This window comes from Schistocerca gregaria, chromosome 2 (genome assembly GCF_023897955.1).
Source record: "Schistocerca gregaria isolate iqSchGreg1 chromosome 2, iqSchGreg1.2, whole genome shotgun sequence".
In the NCBI taxonomy this organism is placed as follows: Eukaryota; Metazoa; Arthropoda; class Insecta; order Orthoptera; family Acrididae; genus Schistocerca; species Schistocerca gregaria.
In genome coordinates, this window is record NC_064921.1 from 62,408,199 (window position 1) to 62,425,384 (window position 17,186).

At 41.0% G+C, this 17,186-nt stretch overlaps 1 protein-coding gene across 2 annotated transcripts in view; it reads left to right on the forward strand.

The window, feature by feature from the left end:
* LOC126336318 (fibronectin type 3 and ankyrin repeat domains protein 1-like) overlaps window positions 1–16,922 on the forward strand; it is a 78,946-nt gene extending 62,024 nt beyond the window's left edge. For both annotated transcript variants that reach the window (XM_049999880.1, XM_049999879.1), the window contains one exon: window positions 13,204–16,922. In XM_049999880.1, coding sequence (XP_049855837.1) covers window positions 13,204–13,267 — 64 coding nt within the window. In that variant the 3' untranslated portion in view covers window positions 13,268–16,922. The remainder of the gene's footprint in view (window positions 1–13,203) is intronic.
* Window positions 16,923–17,186: the final 264 nt, after the last annotated feature.

Below are 17,186 nucleotides of genomic sequence, written 5' to 3' on the forward strand. Positions count from 1 at the left end.
AGAAGGCCAAATTGGACTTCATACCCAGCAATCCCCCCATGAACCATGGACCTTGCCATTGGTGGGAAGGCTTGGGTGCCTCAGCGATACAGAAGGCCATACCGTAGGTGCAACCACAACGGAGGGGTATCTGTTGAGAGGCCAGACAAACGTGTGGTTCCTGAAGAGGGGCACCAGCATTTTCAGTAGTTGCAGGGGCAACAGTCTGGATGATTGACTGATCTGGCCTTGTAACAATAACCAAAATGGCCTTGCTGTGTTGGTACTGCGAACGGCTGAAAGCAAGGGGAAACTACAGTCGTAAATTTTCCCGAGGGCATGCAGCTTTACTGTATGGTTAAATGATGATGGTGTCCTCTTGTGTAAAATATTCCGGAGGTAAAATAGTCCCCCATTCGGATCTCCGGGCGGGGACTACTCAAGAGGACATTGTTATCAGAAAAAGAAAACGCATTCTACGGATCAGAGCGTGAAATGTCAGATCCCTTAATCGAGCAAGTAGGTTAGAAAATTTGAAAAGGGAAATGGATAGGTTAAAGTCAGATATAGTGGGAATTAGTGAAGTTCGGTGGCAGGAGGAACAAGACTTTTGGTCAGGTGAATACAGGGTTATAAATACAAAATCAAATAGGGGTAATGCAGGAGTAGGTTTAATAATGAATAAAAAAAATAGGAGTGCGGGTAAGCTACTACAAACAGCATAGTGAAAGCATTATTGTGCCCAAGATAGACACGAAGCCCATGCCTACTACAGTGGTACAAGTTTATATACCAACTAGCTCTGCAGATGATGACGAAATTGATGAAATGTATGATGAGATAAAAGAAATTATTCAGGTAGTGAAGGGAGACAAAAATAGTCATGGGTGATTGGAATTCGAGTGTAGGAAAAGAGAGAGAAGGAAACGTAGTAGGTCTATATGTATTGGGGGTAAGAAATGAAAGAGGAAGCCACCTGGTAGAATTTTGCACAGAGCATAACTTAATCATAGCTAACACTTGGTTCAAGAATCATAAAAGAAGGTTATATACATGGAAGAATCCCGGAGATACTAAAAGGTATCAGATAGATTATATAATAGTCAGACATAGATTTAGGAACCAGGTTTTAAATTGTAAGACATTTCCAGGGGCAGATGTGGACTCTGACCACAATCTATTGGTTATGAACTGTATCTTAAAACTGAAGAAACTACAAAAATGTGCTAATTTAAGGAGATGGGACCTGGATAAACTGAAAGAACCAGACGTTGTAGAGAGTTTCAGGGAGAGCATAAGGGAACAATTGACAGCAGTGGGGAAAAGAAGTACAGTAGAAGAAGAATGGGTAGCTCTTAGGGATGAAGTAGTGAAGGCAACAGAGGATCAAGTAGGTAAATAGACGAGGGCTAGTAGAAATCCTTGGGTAACAGAAGAAATATTGAATTTAATTGATGAAAGGAGGAAATATAAAATTGCAGTAAATGAAGCAGGCAAAAAGGAATACAAACATCTCAAAAATGAGATCAACAGGAAGTGCAAAATGGCTAAGCAGGGATGGCTAGAGGACAAATGTAAAGATGTAGATGCTTATCTCACTAGGGGTAAGATAGATACTGCCTACAGGAAAATTAGAGAGACCTTTGGAGAGAAGAGAACCACTTGTATGAATATCAAGACCTCAGATGGAAACCCAATCCTAACCAAAGAAGGGAAAGCAGAAATGTGGAAGGAGTGTATAGAGGGTCTATACAAGGGCGATGTACTTTAGGACAATATTATAGAAATGGAAGAGAATGTAGATGAAGATGAAATGGGAGATACGATACTGAGTGAAGAGTTTGACAGAGTACTGAAAGACCTGAGTCGAAACAAGGCCCCCGGAGTAGACAACATTCCATTGGAACTACTGACGGCCTTGGGAGAGCCAGTCCTGACAAAACTTTACCATCTGGTGAGCAAGATGTATGAAACAGGCGAAATACCCTCAGACTTCAAGAAGAATATAATAATTCCAATCCCAAAGAAAGCAGGTGTTGACAGATGTGAAAATTATCGAACTATCAGTTTAATAAGTCACAGCTGCAAAATACTTACGCGAATTCTTTACAGACGAATGGAAAAACTGGTAGAAGCCGACCTCGGGGAAGATCAGTTTGGAGTCCGTAGAAATATTGGAACACGTGAGGCAATACTGACCATATGACTTATCTTAGAAGAAAGATTAAGGAAAGGCAAACCTACGTTTCTGGCATTTGTAGACTTGGAGAAAGCTTTTGACAATGTTGACTGGAATACTCTCTTTCAAATTCTGAAGGTGGCAGGGATAAAATACAGGGAGTGGCAGTTATAAGAGTCGAGGGGGGATGAAAGGGAAGCAGTGGTGGGGAAGGAAGTGAGACAGGGTTGTAGCCTCTGCCCAATGTTATTCAATCTGTATATTGAGCAAGGAGTAATGGAAACAAAAGAAAAATTTGGAGTAGGTATTAAAATCCATGGAGAATAAATAAAAACTTTGAGGTTCGCCGATGACATTGTAATTCTGTCAGAGACAGCAAAGGACTTGGAAGAGCAGTTGAACGGAATGGACAGTGTCTTGAAAGGGGGATATAAGATGAACATCAACAAAAGCAAAACGAGGATAATGGAATGTATACAAATTAAATCGGGTGATGCTGAGGGAATTGGATTAGGAAATGAGACACTTAAAGTAGTAAAGGAGTTTTGCTATTTGGGGAGCAAAATAACTGATGATGGTCGAAGTAGAGAGGATATAAAATGTAGACTGGCAATGGCAAGGAAAGCGTTTCTGAAGAAGAGAAATTTGTTAACATCGAGTATAGATTTAAGTGTCAGGAAGTCGTTTCTGAGAGTATTTGTATGGAGTGTAGCCATGTATGGAAGTGAAACATGGACAGTAAATAGTTTGGACAGGAAGAGAATAGAAGCTTTTGAAATGTGGTGCTACAGAAGAATGCTGAAGATTAGATGGGTGGATCACATAACTAAAGAGGAGGTATTGAATAGAATTGGGGAGAAGAGGAGTTTGTGGCACAACTTGACGAGGAGAAGGGACCGGTTGGTAGGACATGTTCTGAGGCATCAAGGGATCACAAATTTAGCATTGGAGGGCAGCGTTGAGGGTAAAAATCGTAGAGGGCGACCAAGAGATGAATACAGTAAGCAGATTCAGAAGGATGTAGGTTGCAGTAGGTACTGGGAGATGAAGCAATTTGCACAGGATAGGGTAGCATGGAGAGCTGCATCAAACCAGTCTCAGGACTGAAGACCACAACTACAACACCCAGCAGTTCAAAGTCTTATAACTACCCTTCATCTGTGTGGGAGCTGGAATTGGCACTGTCTGGCAAGTAAACATACACAAAGGATACACTTCGATTTTGATTGGTTTTAAATATGATGTAATCTAGTGCACAATAAGACACACACATTTTTTTTTATACATGCCCATACAGACGTTAATGGGGTAAAACAACCACTTGGGAAAAAAACTGAGTGTAATATTTCTGAATGAATACCATTTAAATGGTACCAAATTAAAAAAATCTTCTAATGAACGTTTTAGAGATAAGGTATGGTACAGCGGTGCTTCCATATTTCTCGAAAACTTTTATTTATTTATTTATTTTATCAAATTCAATCATAGATGGTGAAATAGTGGTCGAAAGATACATTTGTCAGAAATTAGATAGAAATATCACAAGTCTTTCTCAGGTATATGTTCAGGATGTATCTGAAATGAATGTAGAAAATGAGAGGGCTAACAGAGAGAGTCGTAACAAGCATATTTCAAATAGCAACCCATGTTGGCATCCCTTATCGTATGGCACTAGGCGTCATTCAACAGCGTCGCATGCCACCAAGAGGGTAGGCACAAAGCAAATGTCTGAGCCATTATGGTGGCAGATCTGCAGGGCAACAATTTAAATAGATTTGTAACATCAAAGTAAAAGGTTGAAGTTTTATAATCTTTATTTGCAAACAATGTAGTCGACATAGTTGTGGATATTCCAGGTGGGACAACACTATGGGTTTACCACCTCTTACTAGGATGTGAACGCATTGCTTCTGGCTATGAAAATGCCTATTTGATTGGTGTTGCATAGAGGAGTCTGGTTCACTCTGTGTCAGTTTGTCCTTAAACATGAACACTCTAGCGTTTGTTAGTGTGTGGAGTGGACAGTAAATGGAGCACTATTCTTGGGAGGAAAGAACAGAAATGCAATGTGCTTATTGGGCAGGGGATGGAAATGCTGGTGCTGCCCATCGTTTGTCTGTTCAGTGGTTTCCGAAACATTGAGTGCCAGATCCATGCACATTTACTGCCATCCATAGGTTCCTATTAGACAGGTTCGCTTGAGGTATGTTATTCACTGACATGTTCTCGTGATGACACAAGTGCATTTAGGACCTACTTCAAAACCCAGTGTATTCGTTTTGTGTTACCGGTGGGAAGACCTGAAGTCCTCAATTCACAGTGCATACACCGGCACCTGAAATTGAGGTATTATTTCTTTCTTCTGGGGCCACCTGGAATCAGTTGTCTATGAAACACCCATTGAGATTGACGAAGAGCTGACACCATGCATTACAGCAGTCTCTGACACAGTTTCCTTATTGTCAAGTGTGTTTGAAAGGGTGCAACAATCACTCCATCACCATTGCAGGGCGTGCGTTCATGGAGTAGGGTGTAATTTCAAGTACTGTTTGTAACTGCATTGGATGACTGCAATTTCAGAAGGCACAATCAGGACATTTAGATGGTTTCCGTTCAGTGTAACCATTCTTGTATGATGCATATTTGAAAAGGTATACCAGTCTGGGAGAAGAAAATTGATTGTGTCGGAGAGAGAGTGAATTTTTAGAATAATATTTCTTAAATGCTGATTAAAATCATCATTAAAAGAATATAACATCATCTGCAGCATGTTTGAAGAAGTTTTTCCACAGTCAGAATGTACCGGGTGATCAAAAAGTCAGTATAAATTTGAAAACTGAATAAATCATCGAATAATGTAGATAGAGAGGTACAAATTGACACACATGCTCGGAATGACATGGGGTTTTATTAGAACCACAAAAATACAAACGCTCAAAAAATGTCCAACAGATGGCGCTTCATCTGATCAGAGTACCAATAATTAGCATAACAAAGTAAGACAAAGCAAAGATGATGTTCTTTACAGGAAATGTTCAATATGTCCACCATCATTCCTCAACAATAACTGTAGTCGAGGAATAATGTTGTGAACAGCACTGTAAAGCTTGTCCGGAGTTATGGTGAGGCATTGGTGTTGGATGGTGTCTTTCAGCATCTCTAGAGAAGTCGCTCGATCATGATACACTTGTGACTTCTGGTAACCCCAAAGCCAATAATCGCACGGACTGATGTCTGGGGACCTGGGAGGCCAAGCATGATGAAAGTGGGAGCTGAGCACATGATCATCACCAGACGATGCACGCAAGAGATCTTTCACGCATGTAGCAATACTTTGTTTTTGTTTTTTTTTTTTATTTTTTTTGGTTCTAATAAAACCCCATGTCATTCCAAGCATGTGTGTCAATTTTTACCACTCTATCTATATTATTCCATGGTTTATTAAGTTTTCAAATTTATACTGACTTTTTCATCACCCGGTATATGCGTCCAATGACTGAATCATATTGTTCGGTCTGGAAGGAATCATTAAAATATGTACCTCTTTTACATGTTTATCAGTGATGCTGAATATTTTTTTGTTTTGCCCAATCCATGAATCAGAACCAAGACAATTTTTCATTTGTATTAGGTACCATAAACCAGTTGAAACCATTATTTTGTAATCCAAGTTACTTATGTATCTTAAGATTCCTGCTTCATTTTACCTTGTATTATATCACTGGTGCATGTCAACAGGAATACATCTTACTTCTGTGCATATGTGGCCCAAAAACATTATACTATTGTACATGGTTACATCCTTTAGCTGATACAAACAGAAAAATACCATCTCACACTTCTGAAATTTTCCCGGCATATTTGTTCTTCTAATAATTTCCGGGTATGCAGCCGGATCCTGTCGACTTTCTGGCAGAATGTTGACGGGATCCGGCTGCATACCTGGAAATTATTAGAAGACCATCTCACACCATAACCGCAGCTGTTATGGTATAACCAGAGATGTTAAGAAGCTATCTGTGGATCATTGATAACATTAGGTAAACTACTGGTGCCATATTCACTGGCATATTGTGTTCATTATTCTCACAAGTGTTATCTTATTAAAAGCAGTGGAGCAAAACTCATACATCATATTTCGTACCACATGAAATATTCGAAATTTCAGCACCTAATTCAGACTATAAATAAAACAATACTGGCATAGCAAGAAATACGTCATATAGTACGTTAGAACTAGTAACAGATTACATTTATACTACAGGGCCTTTTATTTCTCTTTCTTTTGGTACATTGTTATAATAAAACTAGAAAAATAAAAGAAAAATATTGTGGAATGAAATATGAAAAGAAGCCATAGTAGAGAGGACTAAAAGTGGGAAAAATGAAAATTCTCAGAGAAAATTGAAGATTATGATCAATTTAAACAACAAAGAAAGGAAACAGGTGAGTTAATCAGAAACACCAAATTAACCTTTGAAAATGACAAACTTTTGGAAATAGGCAAAAATTTTGTAGAAAATAATATTTATGACTTTTATCAAACTTTTAGGAACAAATTAAAGGGTTACCAAACTCCAAATGTCTGTTTCAAAAATGAAAATGGCACAGTTGGGTTAAGCAATACTGAAAATAATGAAATACTAGCAAGATATTTTCATTAGCTTCTGAACTGTCATTAACCAAGTCATAAATTTGAATTCTAAAATATTAATGAAAATTTGGAAGACGATTTACCACCAACTATAGAATAAATTCAAGAAGTAATTAAGACCCTCGAAAATAACAAAGCTAGTGGAGAATATTCTATTACAGCTGAAATTTTGAAGTGGTTCTTGCCAAATATAGCAAAGGAGCTAAATTTACTCTATGAAGAAATATGGAAAACAAAAAAATTCGCAGAGGAATGGAAAGTTGCCTTGATACACCCACTCCACAAAAATTGTAATAAACAGGATGTAAACAACAACAGAGGAATCTCTTCACTGCCAGTAGCATATGAAGAATTTTCCAAGATTTTGTTAAGCAGAATAGAAACAACACTAGACAGTCATTTAGGTGAATATCGAGGTGGTTTTATGAAAGAAAGGTCATGCCCAGAGCAAACATTCAATCTCAAGTCAGATTACTTAATCCAAAGGACATTGTAGTTATGTCTGTGGTTATCAAAAAGGCTTTTGATTGTGTTGACAGAGAAACTATAGATAAAGTAATTAGAGAATTTGGCATATCTAATCTGTGAAATACTTACAGGTATAGTCTGTAAAGTAAAATTTATGGGAGAAATTTCACAGCCTTTCAAAATAAAAACAGGCATACGACAAGGCAATGGCCTATCCCCAATTCTTTTTACTAGTGTTTTAGAGAAAATAGTAAGAATTTGGAACGAAAAACTTATTGAACTCAAAATCTCACCTACAAGTTTAGGAAGATTAAAGCAAAGAGTTTGAAACCAAATGTCTTGAATTTGCAGATGATTTTGCTATACTTTCTGAAAATGTGGCATCTGCTATAACACAAATAAATCTCGCGGAAGAAATAGCCAGCAGACTGGTTAAAAATTTCTGCAGAAAAAAAAAATTGTAACAAAATTTCTGAAACCAGATATTGGCTAAAGAGAGAAGATAAGAAATTCAAATATCTAGGGGAGATAATTCAAGAAAGTGCAGCGGGAAAATCTGCAATAGAGGAAAGGTTGCGTAAAATGGGGAGAGCATTTGGTATCACCAAAAGACTTCTACAATAAAAAGTGCCTAATCAAAAATGCAAAAATAAGGCATTACAACGCAGTATGCGAGCAAATGTTTGGCATTAAACTATAATTTAGATAAATTACAAGTACTAGAAAGCTGAATTATAAGAAAAATTTTAAGACCACCAGAACACAGCAGAAGGTTGGATTTTACAAAGTAATGCTGAGAAATACCGAAATATAGAAAATGTTTCAAATGTAATGAGAAAAAGAAGATTCATAATTTTTGAACATCTGTTTTGAATGCAGGACAGTAGATTAATCTTATTAATTTTCAAATATTTGTGTGGCAGGAGTCCACAACAAGCTGGGTCAACAAAGTAAAAAACGTATTTAGAAAGAAACAAACAATATAAAAATAGAAAATATAAACAACAGAGAAGCCTTTTGGAAAAGAGAACTGAAAATTCCAAGGCAGGGTAGCTAAGAAGACTGGTTCAGAATGGTCTGAAGACAGAAAGAAGAAACATAGTGAACATGTGAAGGCATACTGGGAGAAAAGAGAGGAACAAAGATTGGAATGTGGTCCTCACATGGCCTAATCTCAGTAAAAATTAAAATTAAAAAAAAACTAGAAAATCATGGTTAGCTTACACCTTATCAGCACATTTATTGTTAACAATATGATGTAGTATAGCTATTGGAATGTAAAGATGCTAAGGAAGCAGAAGGGGACAGTTATACAACTTCATATGAAGTGTAAGTAGTAGCTACGCTTATGAGAAATATGGTCTCATTTAGAAGCTCATATTTTGATGTCTTATAGTTCTAGCTTATTCATAGGTCATGCATCATGTTCCATGGGCAATTTTGATCCCCCTCTTCAAATAAGTAAAGGATTGCACATGTCCCAATAGTTAGGGAGTATAGCATTAATGAGCTGTGTCGGAGACACTGTGGAGGAAATGGTTAACTGTCATCTAGTCTGGTTGTTGGAGACGAAGCAATTCCTTAGCTGTTCTCAGTGTGGATTCCAGAGATTTTGGCTCACTGCCAACAACCTGACCCTGCTGGAGGCGGCTGTTCAGCAGGTTTTCGTATGTAAGCATCACAGTCTCTGTATGTTCTTTGACATCATTAATGTGTGCGAAACTACTTGGAGACACAGTATTCTAGAGCAACTATGTCTGTGGGGCTTTCATAGCCACCTCCCCATCTTCGTACAATCTTTCCTTTTGCCATTTTTTTGGTCCCGAGTCAGTGATATGCTGTCAGATTGTTTTGAACAAGGGAATGGTGTCCTTCAGGGCAGTGTTTTTAAGTGTTACCCTTTTTGTCATAGCCATAAACAATATCACTTGTACAGTAAGGAGACCTGTACAATGCCCATTATTTGTGGATGATTTTGTGGTTTTCTATTCCTCCTCCAGTATTGCAATAGCAACTCGTCAGTGGAAACTTAGTATGCCAAGATTAGAGGAGGGGGCTGCAAAGAAGGTTTTTTTTTTCTTTTTTTGCAGATTTGTGTGTGTGTGTGTGTGTGTGTGTGTGTGTGTGTGTGTGTGTGTGTGTGTGTGTGTGTGTGTGTCCTCGCACGCGTAAACGCTTACATGTATGTACACGCGCATTCACCCCTTGGTTTTAATTCTTCTTGTCTTAGTCTTAATTTACCCCTCTTGGGTATGAGGGATACTATTCTATGTTTTGAAGACTCAGGGGGGTTTGGGGCCTCATTTTTCACTCCAAATTGTCTTGATTGCCACATCTGAGACACATGAAACCCAAAATGCACTGAGTATCATAAAGTACATTAGCCATATGTCTGGAGTGGACAGGGTGCATCTGCTCCAGTTTTATAGGGCTTTTGTGGATTCGTGACTAGGCTGTGGGCGCACAGTGTACATATCATCAAGATCACCTTATCTGAAAATCATATGACCTATTCACCATGAGGGATTCAGCTGGCTGTGCATACTTATAGGACTAGCCCCATACCCAGTCTCTGTGCTGAGGCTGGGGAACTGCCACTCTCACTCTGGTAGCAGCTTCTCATGATGCACCAGGGTTGTATAAGTTCCTCGCAGTTCCATATTCACATGCATACCAAAGGGTTGCTCATCTGCCTATGGGAACACATTTTCTCCAATTGTCCATGAGTAGCAAGGCTGTTCAGGATCCATGTGTGGTGTGTGCTGGAGTAACTTGGTGTGGAGTGAGTACAACCCCAAATCCGAGGTTTTAACAACCTGCCACCCTGGCTACAGCAGAGGCCCATAGTAATTCTAGATTTAGTGCAGTACATGAGAGATTGCACTCTGTTTTAATACATCATTTAATGGCATTTTAACCGATCACATCTCTACAGCTGTCTATACGGATGGGTCAAAACATGGGACTCCATTAGTTGCTCTGTTGTTTTCCCTGTTCTTGTGTTTGATGCGGAAATATATGCGATCTTGCGGATGATGGAGCAGATAAGATGCACTTAGAGTACTAAATTCCTTGTCTGACACGATTCTCCGAGTGCCCTTCACACTTTACAGTGCCAGTACCCAACATATGAAACATTCCAGAATATCCAGGGTGCCTTCCTCCAACTACATTGCTGAGGAAGGAGGCGTTTCTGTGCTGTATGCCAGGGCACATGGGTATTATGGGGAATGGAAGGGTAGATGTAGCAGCCAAGGAGGCATGTCATGATTCTCAGTTGGTTCAGTGTTCCATTCCTCCAGCATGCTATCACGCCACTGTTGATGTACAGAATCATATGTCAATGGGAGAATGAGTGGCTGGAAGTGACAGACAATAACCTGCATCTAGTAAAACCCACAACGTGGTCGTGGTGTACCTCCTTCCAGCCACGTAGACAGGACGAGGTCCTCCTTACTAATCTTCATATGGGCCACAGTCCTACAATGAATGGCTTCTTGCTCCAGCGAGAGGACACTCCTATGTATGGTGCTTGTAGTGTATAGATCAGTCATTTTATTAGACTCTGTTTTACAGATTGGAGGGCAGCAACAGATTTTCTTGCAGACATGCCCTCTGTTTTAAGTGACTTGCAAAAGATTGTGGTTACAGTTTTAAAGTTTTATGAATTGTCGAACATGTTTCCTACGATTTTAGGCAGATGGTCCTAATTTTTTAACAGGGTTGTTGGCTCACCCATGTTATTTGTAAGTGGTCAGCTGGCCACATTTCCCTGTGCTGTTGTTTTAGCTCCTCTGTCATTTTACTTGTGTTTAAATCCTGGTGTAGCACTGTTCAGCCATTCTTTGTTGTCTCAGTGTCTGATAGGTTGGTTGATTGTGTGGGTCAATGCAAGTGGGGTGGAAGTGAATTTACGGGTGTCATTTTGTAGATTTCATTCCCACTGTGTGCAACAATTTTAGAAATATTATACACATTCATTTCTTTTAATATGTGTCAAGGCGCTGATAATCTTATCGTTGAGCATCAGTAAACTAAAATAAATCACAAAAATGAGAAAGATATTCAGAAAGTTATGCAATGTGGCTATGGAGAAGAAGCGGGTTCATAAATGTTTATTTTTATCTGTTATTACTTTGATGTTGTAATTTGATGTACTGACACATTCCATGACCTTGGAGATTTGCTCCTCAATTTGGTCCTATGAAACTTGATGTGTAAATAAATAAATAAAAAGAATGCTTAAGATGAAGTGGACAGACAGACCTAAGAATGAAGAAGTAGTGAAGAAAATAGGGGAAGAAAGAAGATTATTGGAAGTGATCAGACATAAGAAAAAACCTTGGCTGGGACATATACTATATAGGAATTGTTTGCACATATAATTACAGAGGGAAAAGTGGAAGGAATGAGAGAAAGACGTAGGAAGAGAATTGGAATGATGGATGACATTAGAAGAGAAAGAACAAACAAATGGATGAAAGATGATGCTCAGAACAGGACACAGTGGAGGAGTTCCAGTTGAAACCTGTCATAAGATAGATACACTAAAGAAGATTAAACTTTGTTAGTTAAAATTTCCATCTGTTAGTAAATATGGAATACGAATAGAATTTTTTAAAAAGCTGCCATTGATAAGGTTTGAACTGATGACCTTACAATTACAGCGCTTTTGTGCTATCCACTCAGCTACTGGCAGTTACGTAAATAAACTCGAAACATTTTTGTACATAACTGTGGTTGTAAATCTTCTAATTACCAAAGGCAATTTTTATCTGAGTTTCATTGAGAGTTGTGCTATACTGTTTTAGCAAATAGATGTAAGGGCACTGACCTTCAGATCCTACACTTCTGAAGAAAATCAGAGGGGGCAGAGTGGTTCATGATGTCTTCTTGTAAGCAGGGTGCTCCCTGTAAGGAGAGTGTGAAGGAACACACATGAAGAGAACCATCTTACAAACTTTGACAAGATAAATTATTTTTGTTTCTCAAATTACTTGCCTTTAAAATGTATACACTTTTCAATTTGTTTGAATCAATTCTGGAAACATTTTTCCTACTTTGATATTCATACCTGAGAAATATCCATTTGGAAGGATTCAACAACTATGTGATGTGATAACAACTGCTGTCCACATGTGTTTTCTTTTTCATTAGGTGATAAATCAGATGAATATTGGCAAATAGAACGAAATAAATGTTTTTCTGCATCAAATACTTAAGTTCTTGATGTGCTGTGTGGTAGCTGGTATTGTCGCGATGAAGACCAGTGTGACGTTTTTTGTTGTTATCCAAATTTCATCAATGACTTGTCACAAACAAAGTGTTTTGTACCATTTGTATTAAATATCCTTTGAATCTGTAAAGTAATGCTCATGACGTGTCCAGTATTACTAATGAAGCAAGCCACCATCTTCTTGCAAATGCTACACGAAGAAACCACTTTTCAGGTCACGTTGGAACACGTCAACAGTTTATCACTGCTTAATGTCTAACTCTAACAAATGTATGCTATGTTTATCTCCTATTACAGGGTTGTATATGAATTTTCCATTTCTTCAGTCATATTTTTGAACATTTCTTATACCAGTTGACACAATCTCAGCTTGCCTTTGAGCTTCTGTCATGTTACGTGCTGTCCGTCAGCAGCACAGGTAAATGTTTGTACAGAATCAGTGGCAATGCAGTCTTCAACAACACCAGGAATAAATATGGTTCAGTTATTTCGCATTTGCAGTAGAGTAGGAAGCATACATGATTAAACTTGTAGGAGACTCGTGTTGTATAGGGTGCAAAATATAGTACACAGAGTTGACATCTCTGACAGTGATGTTGTCTCTAGCCTGGCAAGGGCATAGTGTCAGTTTGAATGTGGGTGATAGTTACAGCTACTTCATTCCATGCTACTGCAATTCTATTCCAGATGTTGCGGTATTGGCTTGAATGCACCCACAAGTGAACTTCTGGAGAAGAAAATCCAGTGGTAGGCGCTGGAGTACTTCTGCCTCAGCATCCTGTGTTCCTCAAGCTGCCCTATGCCAGACAAGCCGGATCCACGTGCAACACCTGCAGCAACATTTTTCAGGTGGACATGACGTCGAATGAAACTTTCCTATCACAATAAAGTTGCCCGGCCGAGTGTATCTGGGCCAGCCCAGCTGAGATTACTTGCACTGTGGATGAGCTTCTCATCAGCTGGATTGAGGCCTGTCCTGTGCTGATATCAGTACAGGCTTCTGATGTGATCACCAACAGCATCGCGCCATGCCTCCGCTTCAGTTTGGACTCCAGCCAGAGCACTGAAGGGGCCTCGGTGCCAGTTGCCTCCTCAAAGTGCACCATCTATAAGATGTACCATAGATATGCTATTTCCTGCCAGCCTCGTACTCTCAGTTGTGGAACGACATTCATTCCTGTGGAGGTGCTCCACACCAGTGGGGCCCTAACCCTCCATTGTCTCAGGTGGTCACAGGTCACACCAGGTCTGGGTCACCACTGTCAGTACAAGTACTGGCTGCTAGTCCACACCAGCTGAGGTGACACTACCCACTCAGCAAGTCTGCTCCGACCAGCTGCCACCACCACCACTACCGACATCGCATTCTGCTCCCAACGTGGCCGGCATTGCAGTCTACCACTAGTGGTTCTGGACTGCAGCCACTCTCAGGCTCCGATGTATAGAATGTGTAGTCAAGAAAGCTGTTTATGGTCTGAGAGCATTCTCTGGTCTTGCTGTCGCCATAGACCCATCTTTACTCTCTCTCCAAGATCACCTGCGTTCAACATCCTGATGGTCAGGTGGCCTTCCTGCTGTCACTGTATGACTACGTAGTGGTCAGCAACCCAGGCATTCTGGCATCAGAAATTCTGCTGGAAACCGGTGAGCAACATCGTACGGCATCAATCTATGATGACACTTCGTCCAGTGAGTAGCAGCGTGTGTGTTTTATGAATGCATGTGGTTCTTGTATCCTTTGTTCCTCAAGTTTGTCCTCATTCCTGTTTCTTATTATTTCTGGCATAGTTTCTGGTTGCATCGGCGACCCAGATGGGGGCTAACAGTTGCAGTTCTCATGCAGTCCCTTCTCTCTGAACTGGAGTCCTTCCCTTTACCACCTCTACTTGTGAACCGTTCACGTACGCCTCCATGGTGTACGCCTTGGCTGCAATTTCGTCTGGACCTTTTGCACGCCCTAAGGACTCTGTTAACCCCACTGCTCTCCGCTGTCACTTCCTCTCAATTCTTTACATGTTCCAGGGCTCTGAAGTGGTTCACACTGACGGCGCAATGGCTGATGGTCACGTAGGCTTCACATATTTTCATGGAGGACTTACTGAGCAGCACTCCTTGCCAGTTGGCTGCAGTGTTTCCACTGCAGAGCTGGCAGCCAAATCTCATGCTCTTGAGTACATCCGCGAGTCATTTCTCCTGTGTACTGACTCATTGAGCAGCCTACAAGCTATCGACCATTGCTACCCTCGCCGCCCTCTGGTAGTGTCCATTCCATGGTGTTTGTGTGGACCCCAGGACACGTTGGAATCCCTGGCAACGAACTTGCCAACAGGCTGGCCAAACAGGCGATGCAGAAACTACTTCTAGAGATAGGCATCTCCGAAGCTGATGTGCATTCTGTCTTACACCACAGGGTTTTCTGGTTTTGGGAGATGGAATGGCGTAACAGTACGCACAACAAAGTGCATGCCATTAAGGAGACTGTGAATGTGTGGGAGTCTTTCATGCAGGCCTCTTGCAGGGGATCAGTTGTCCTCTGCCAGCTCCACGTTGGCCATACGTGGCTAACCCATGGTTACCTACTCTGTCGCGAGGACCCACCTCAGTGTTGCTGTAGCTCCCAAATGACATTCGTCCACCTCTTGCTTGACTGCCCACTTTTAGCCACTCTGCGGCAGACTTTTAACTTTCCCAGCACCACGCCTTTGGTGTTGGGTAACAATGCCTCCACAGCAGCTTCAGTTTTCCGTTTTATCCATGAGAGTGGGTTTTATACCTCTATGTAGGTTTTAGTGCATGTCATTTGTCCTCTGTGTCCTCCAGCCTAGTGCTTTCAGGGTGAAAGTTTTAATGTGTTACGGAGTGGCTGGCTTTCCTTTTTTATTCTCGTGGTTGGCCAGCCATTGTAATCTGCTTTCATGTTTTACTCTCTTCTGTGTCTAGTGTCTCTGTGTTGTTTTGTTGTCCTCTTTTGTTCCTTTTAGTGTTTATTGCCTTCCCTTCATTCTTGTGGCTTTTCCTTTCTTTCTGTTTTGTGTTATATGTCTTGTCCATTTTATTTTCACACTTGTGACATTGTTTTATTAGGAACAAGGGACCGATGACCTCGTAGTTTGGTCTCTTCTCCCGCCTCTAAACCAACCAACCCAAAATTATTGTTATGGATAATGGTCCACAGTTTACTTCAACCAAGTTTAAGCAATTCGTTACTGCAAATGGGAGATTGCCCTCATCCACACCGCCCCATCTCACCCTGCGTCAGACTGCCAGGCAGAACATTTTGTTTGGACCTTCAAGATCCAGTGGGATAAGCTGCTTTGTCATCGCCCACTGGAGGAGACCGTGCTACTTTTTTTGGCCACATAGTGCTCCACCGTGCATGCCAGTAAAAGTCCACCAGAGATACTTCACGGTCGACCATTTTGCTCTCCCTTATCTGCCCTTGTCCCCTAGACTCCTCATCCTCCAACCCACACTCCAGCGCTTTCCTTCCAGGTTGGGCAGGAGGTCTGGGCACAGATCTTCTATCATCCACAGGTGCACTTGGCACCTGCCATTGTCATCAAACTCTGCAGCTGGACGATGGCATCTCTCTGGTGGGTCGATGGTCCCACCACCTGCCAGCACCTCAACCAGCTCTGCTCCCATCTGGTTGACCATGACACCCCTGGGGAGCTGTGAGATTCCAGTGCCTGTCGATGGCCGCCCTGTAACGGAACTTCCGCTTCTGCCTCAGCCTCTGCCTCCACTGCCAGCTGCCCCTGCTGCGGTGCCCTCCAGCCCCTGACAGCCACAAACCTACGGACGTCGACCACCACATCCCCACTCCTGTGGACATTTGTGGTGCTGTGCATTATTTTTCCAGAGGGAGAAATGTCGCAACGGCCCCTTATCAGTTACGAGGGTCCGCACAACAGACAAGCAAGGTAGGCTGCCGACCTTCCTTCAAGAGCTCATATCAAAACATCACCAGTGAATGTGAACATCAACAGACCTTCTGCATAAACACAGCACTACTTCATGAAAAGCCATGTGTCAGAGATCCACCTATTGGAACTAATGTGACTAAGTGTAGCACTCTGCAGAATTAGTGTTATGAGTATACCAGCAGAGTCAGATCGGCAGAGTTTACCTACAATTGGGACAGCTCCGGCCAATACCTACACCGGCTCTAGCCTGGTAGTCACTCACCGTAGTCTTCTGTAGAAATTTGTATCTTGTTAGGCATAATGCCGCTTTGGAACAGTGTAGTGTAGCATTTTGATTGTTGTTATTTCTTTTCATTGTCTTGTAACTTTTATCTGGTTTTTGCCACCACAAGAATTATTGTGTTTCATGTTGTTCTTGAGTTTGGAAATTAATGTGCATCAAGAAGGCGATTTAGTTAAATAAAGTGTGTTCAAACTTGATCTGTAGCTCTTTCGTGCTGACCACAGGACCCTACACAAGAGGTGACCCAGTGAAACTTCTTCCATGTACACAATGCAATCAATAGGATCATATGGCCCCTTGCACTAAATCTTATAGTTTGGTGTGTTGGGTATGCCTAAACAAAGGGATTTCACCAGCAACGCCGGAAGAGTGTGAGGTTGAGAATGGAAGGCTGTGGATCCCAGGGAAGTATATGTCAGTCCAGATAGTAGCTGATTGTAGGTGTAGATTGTTGTAAATGG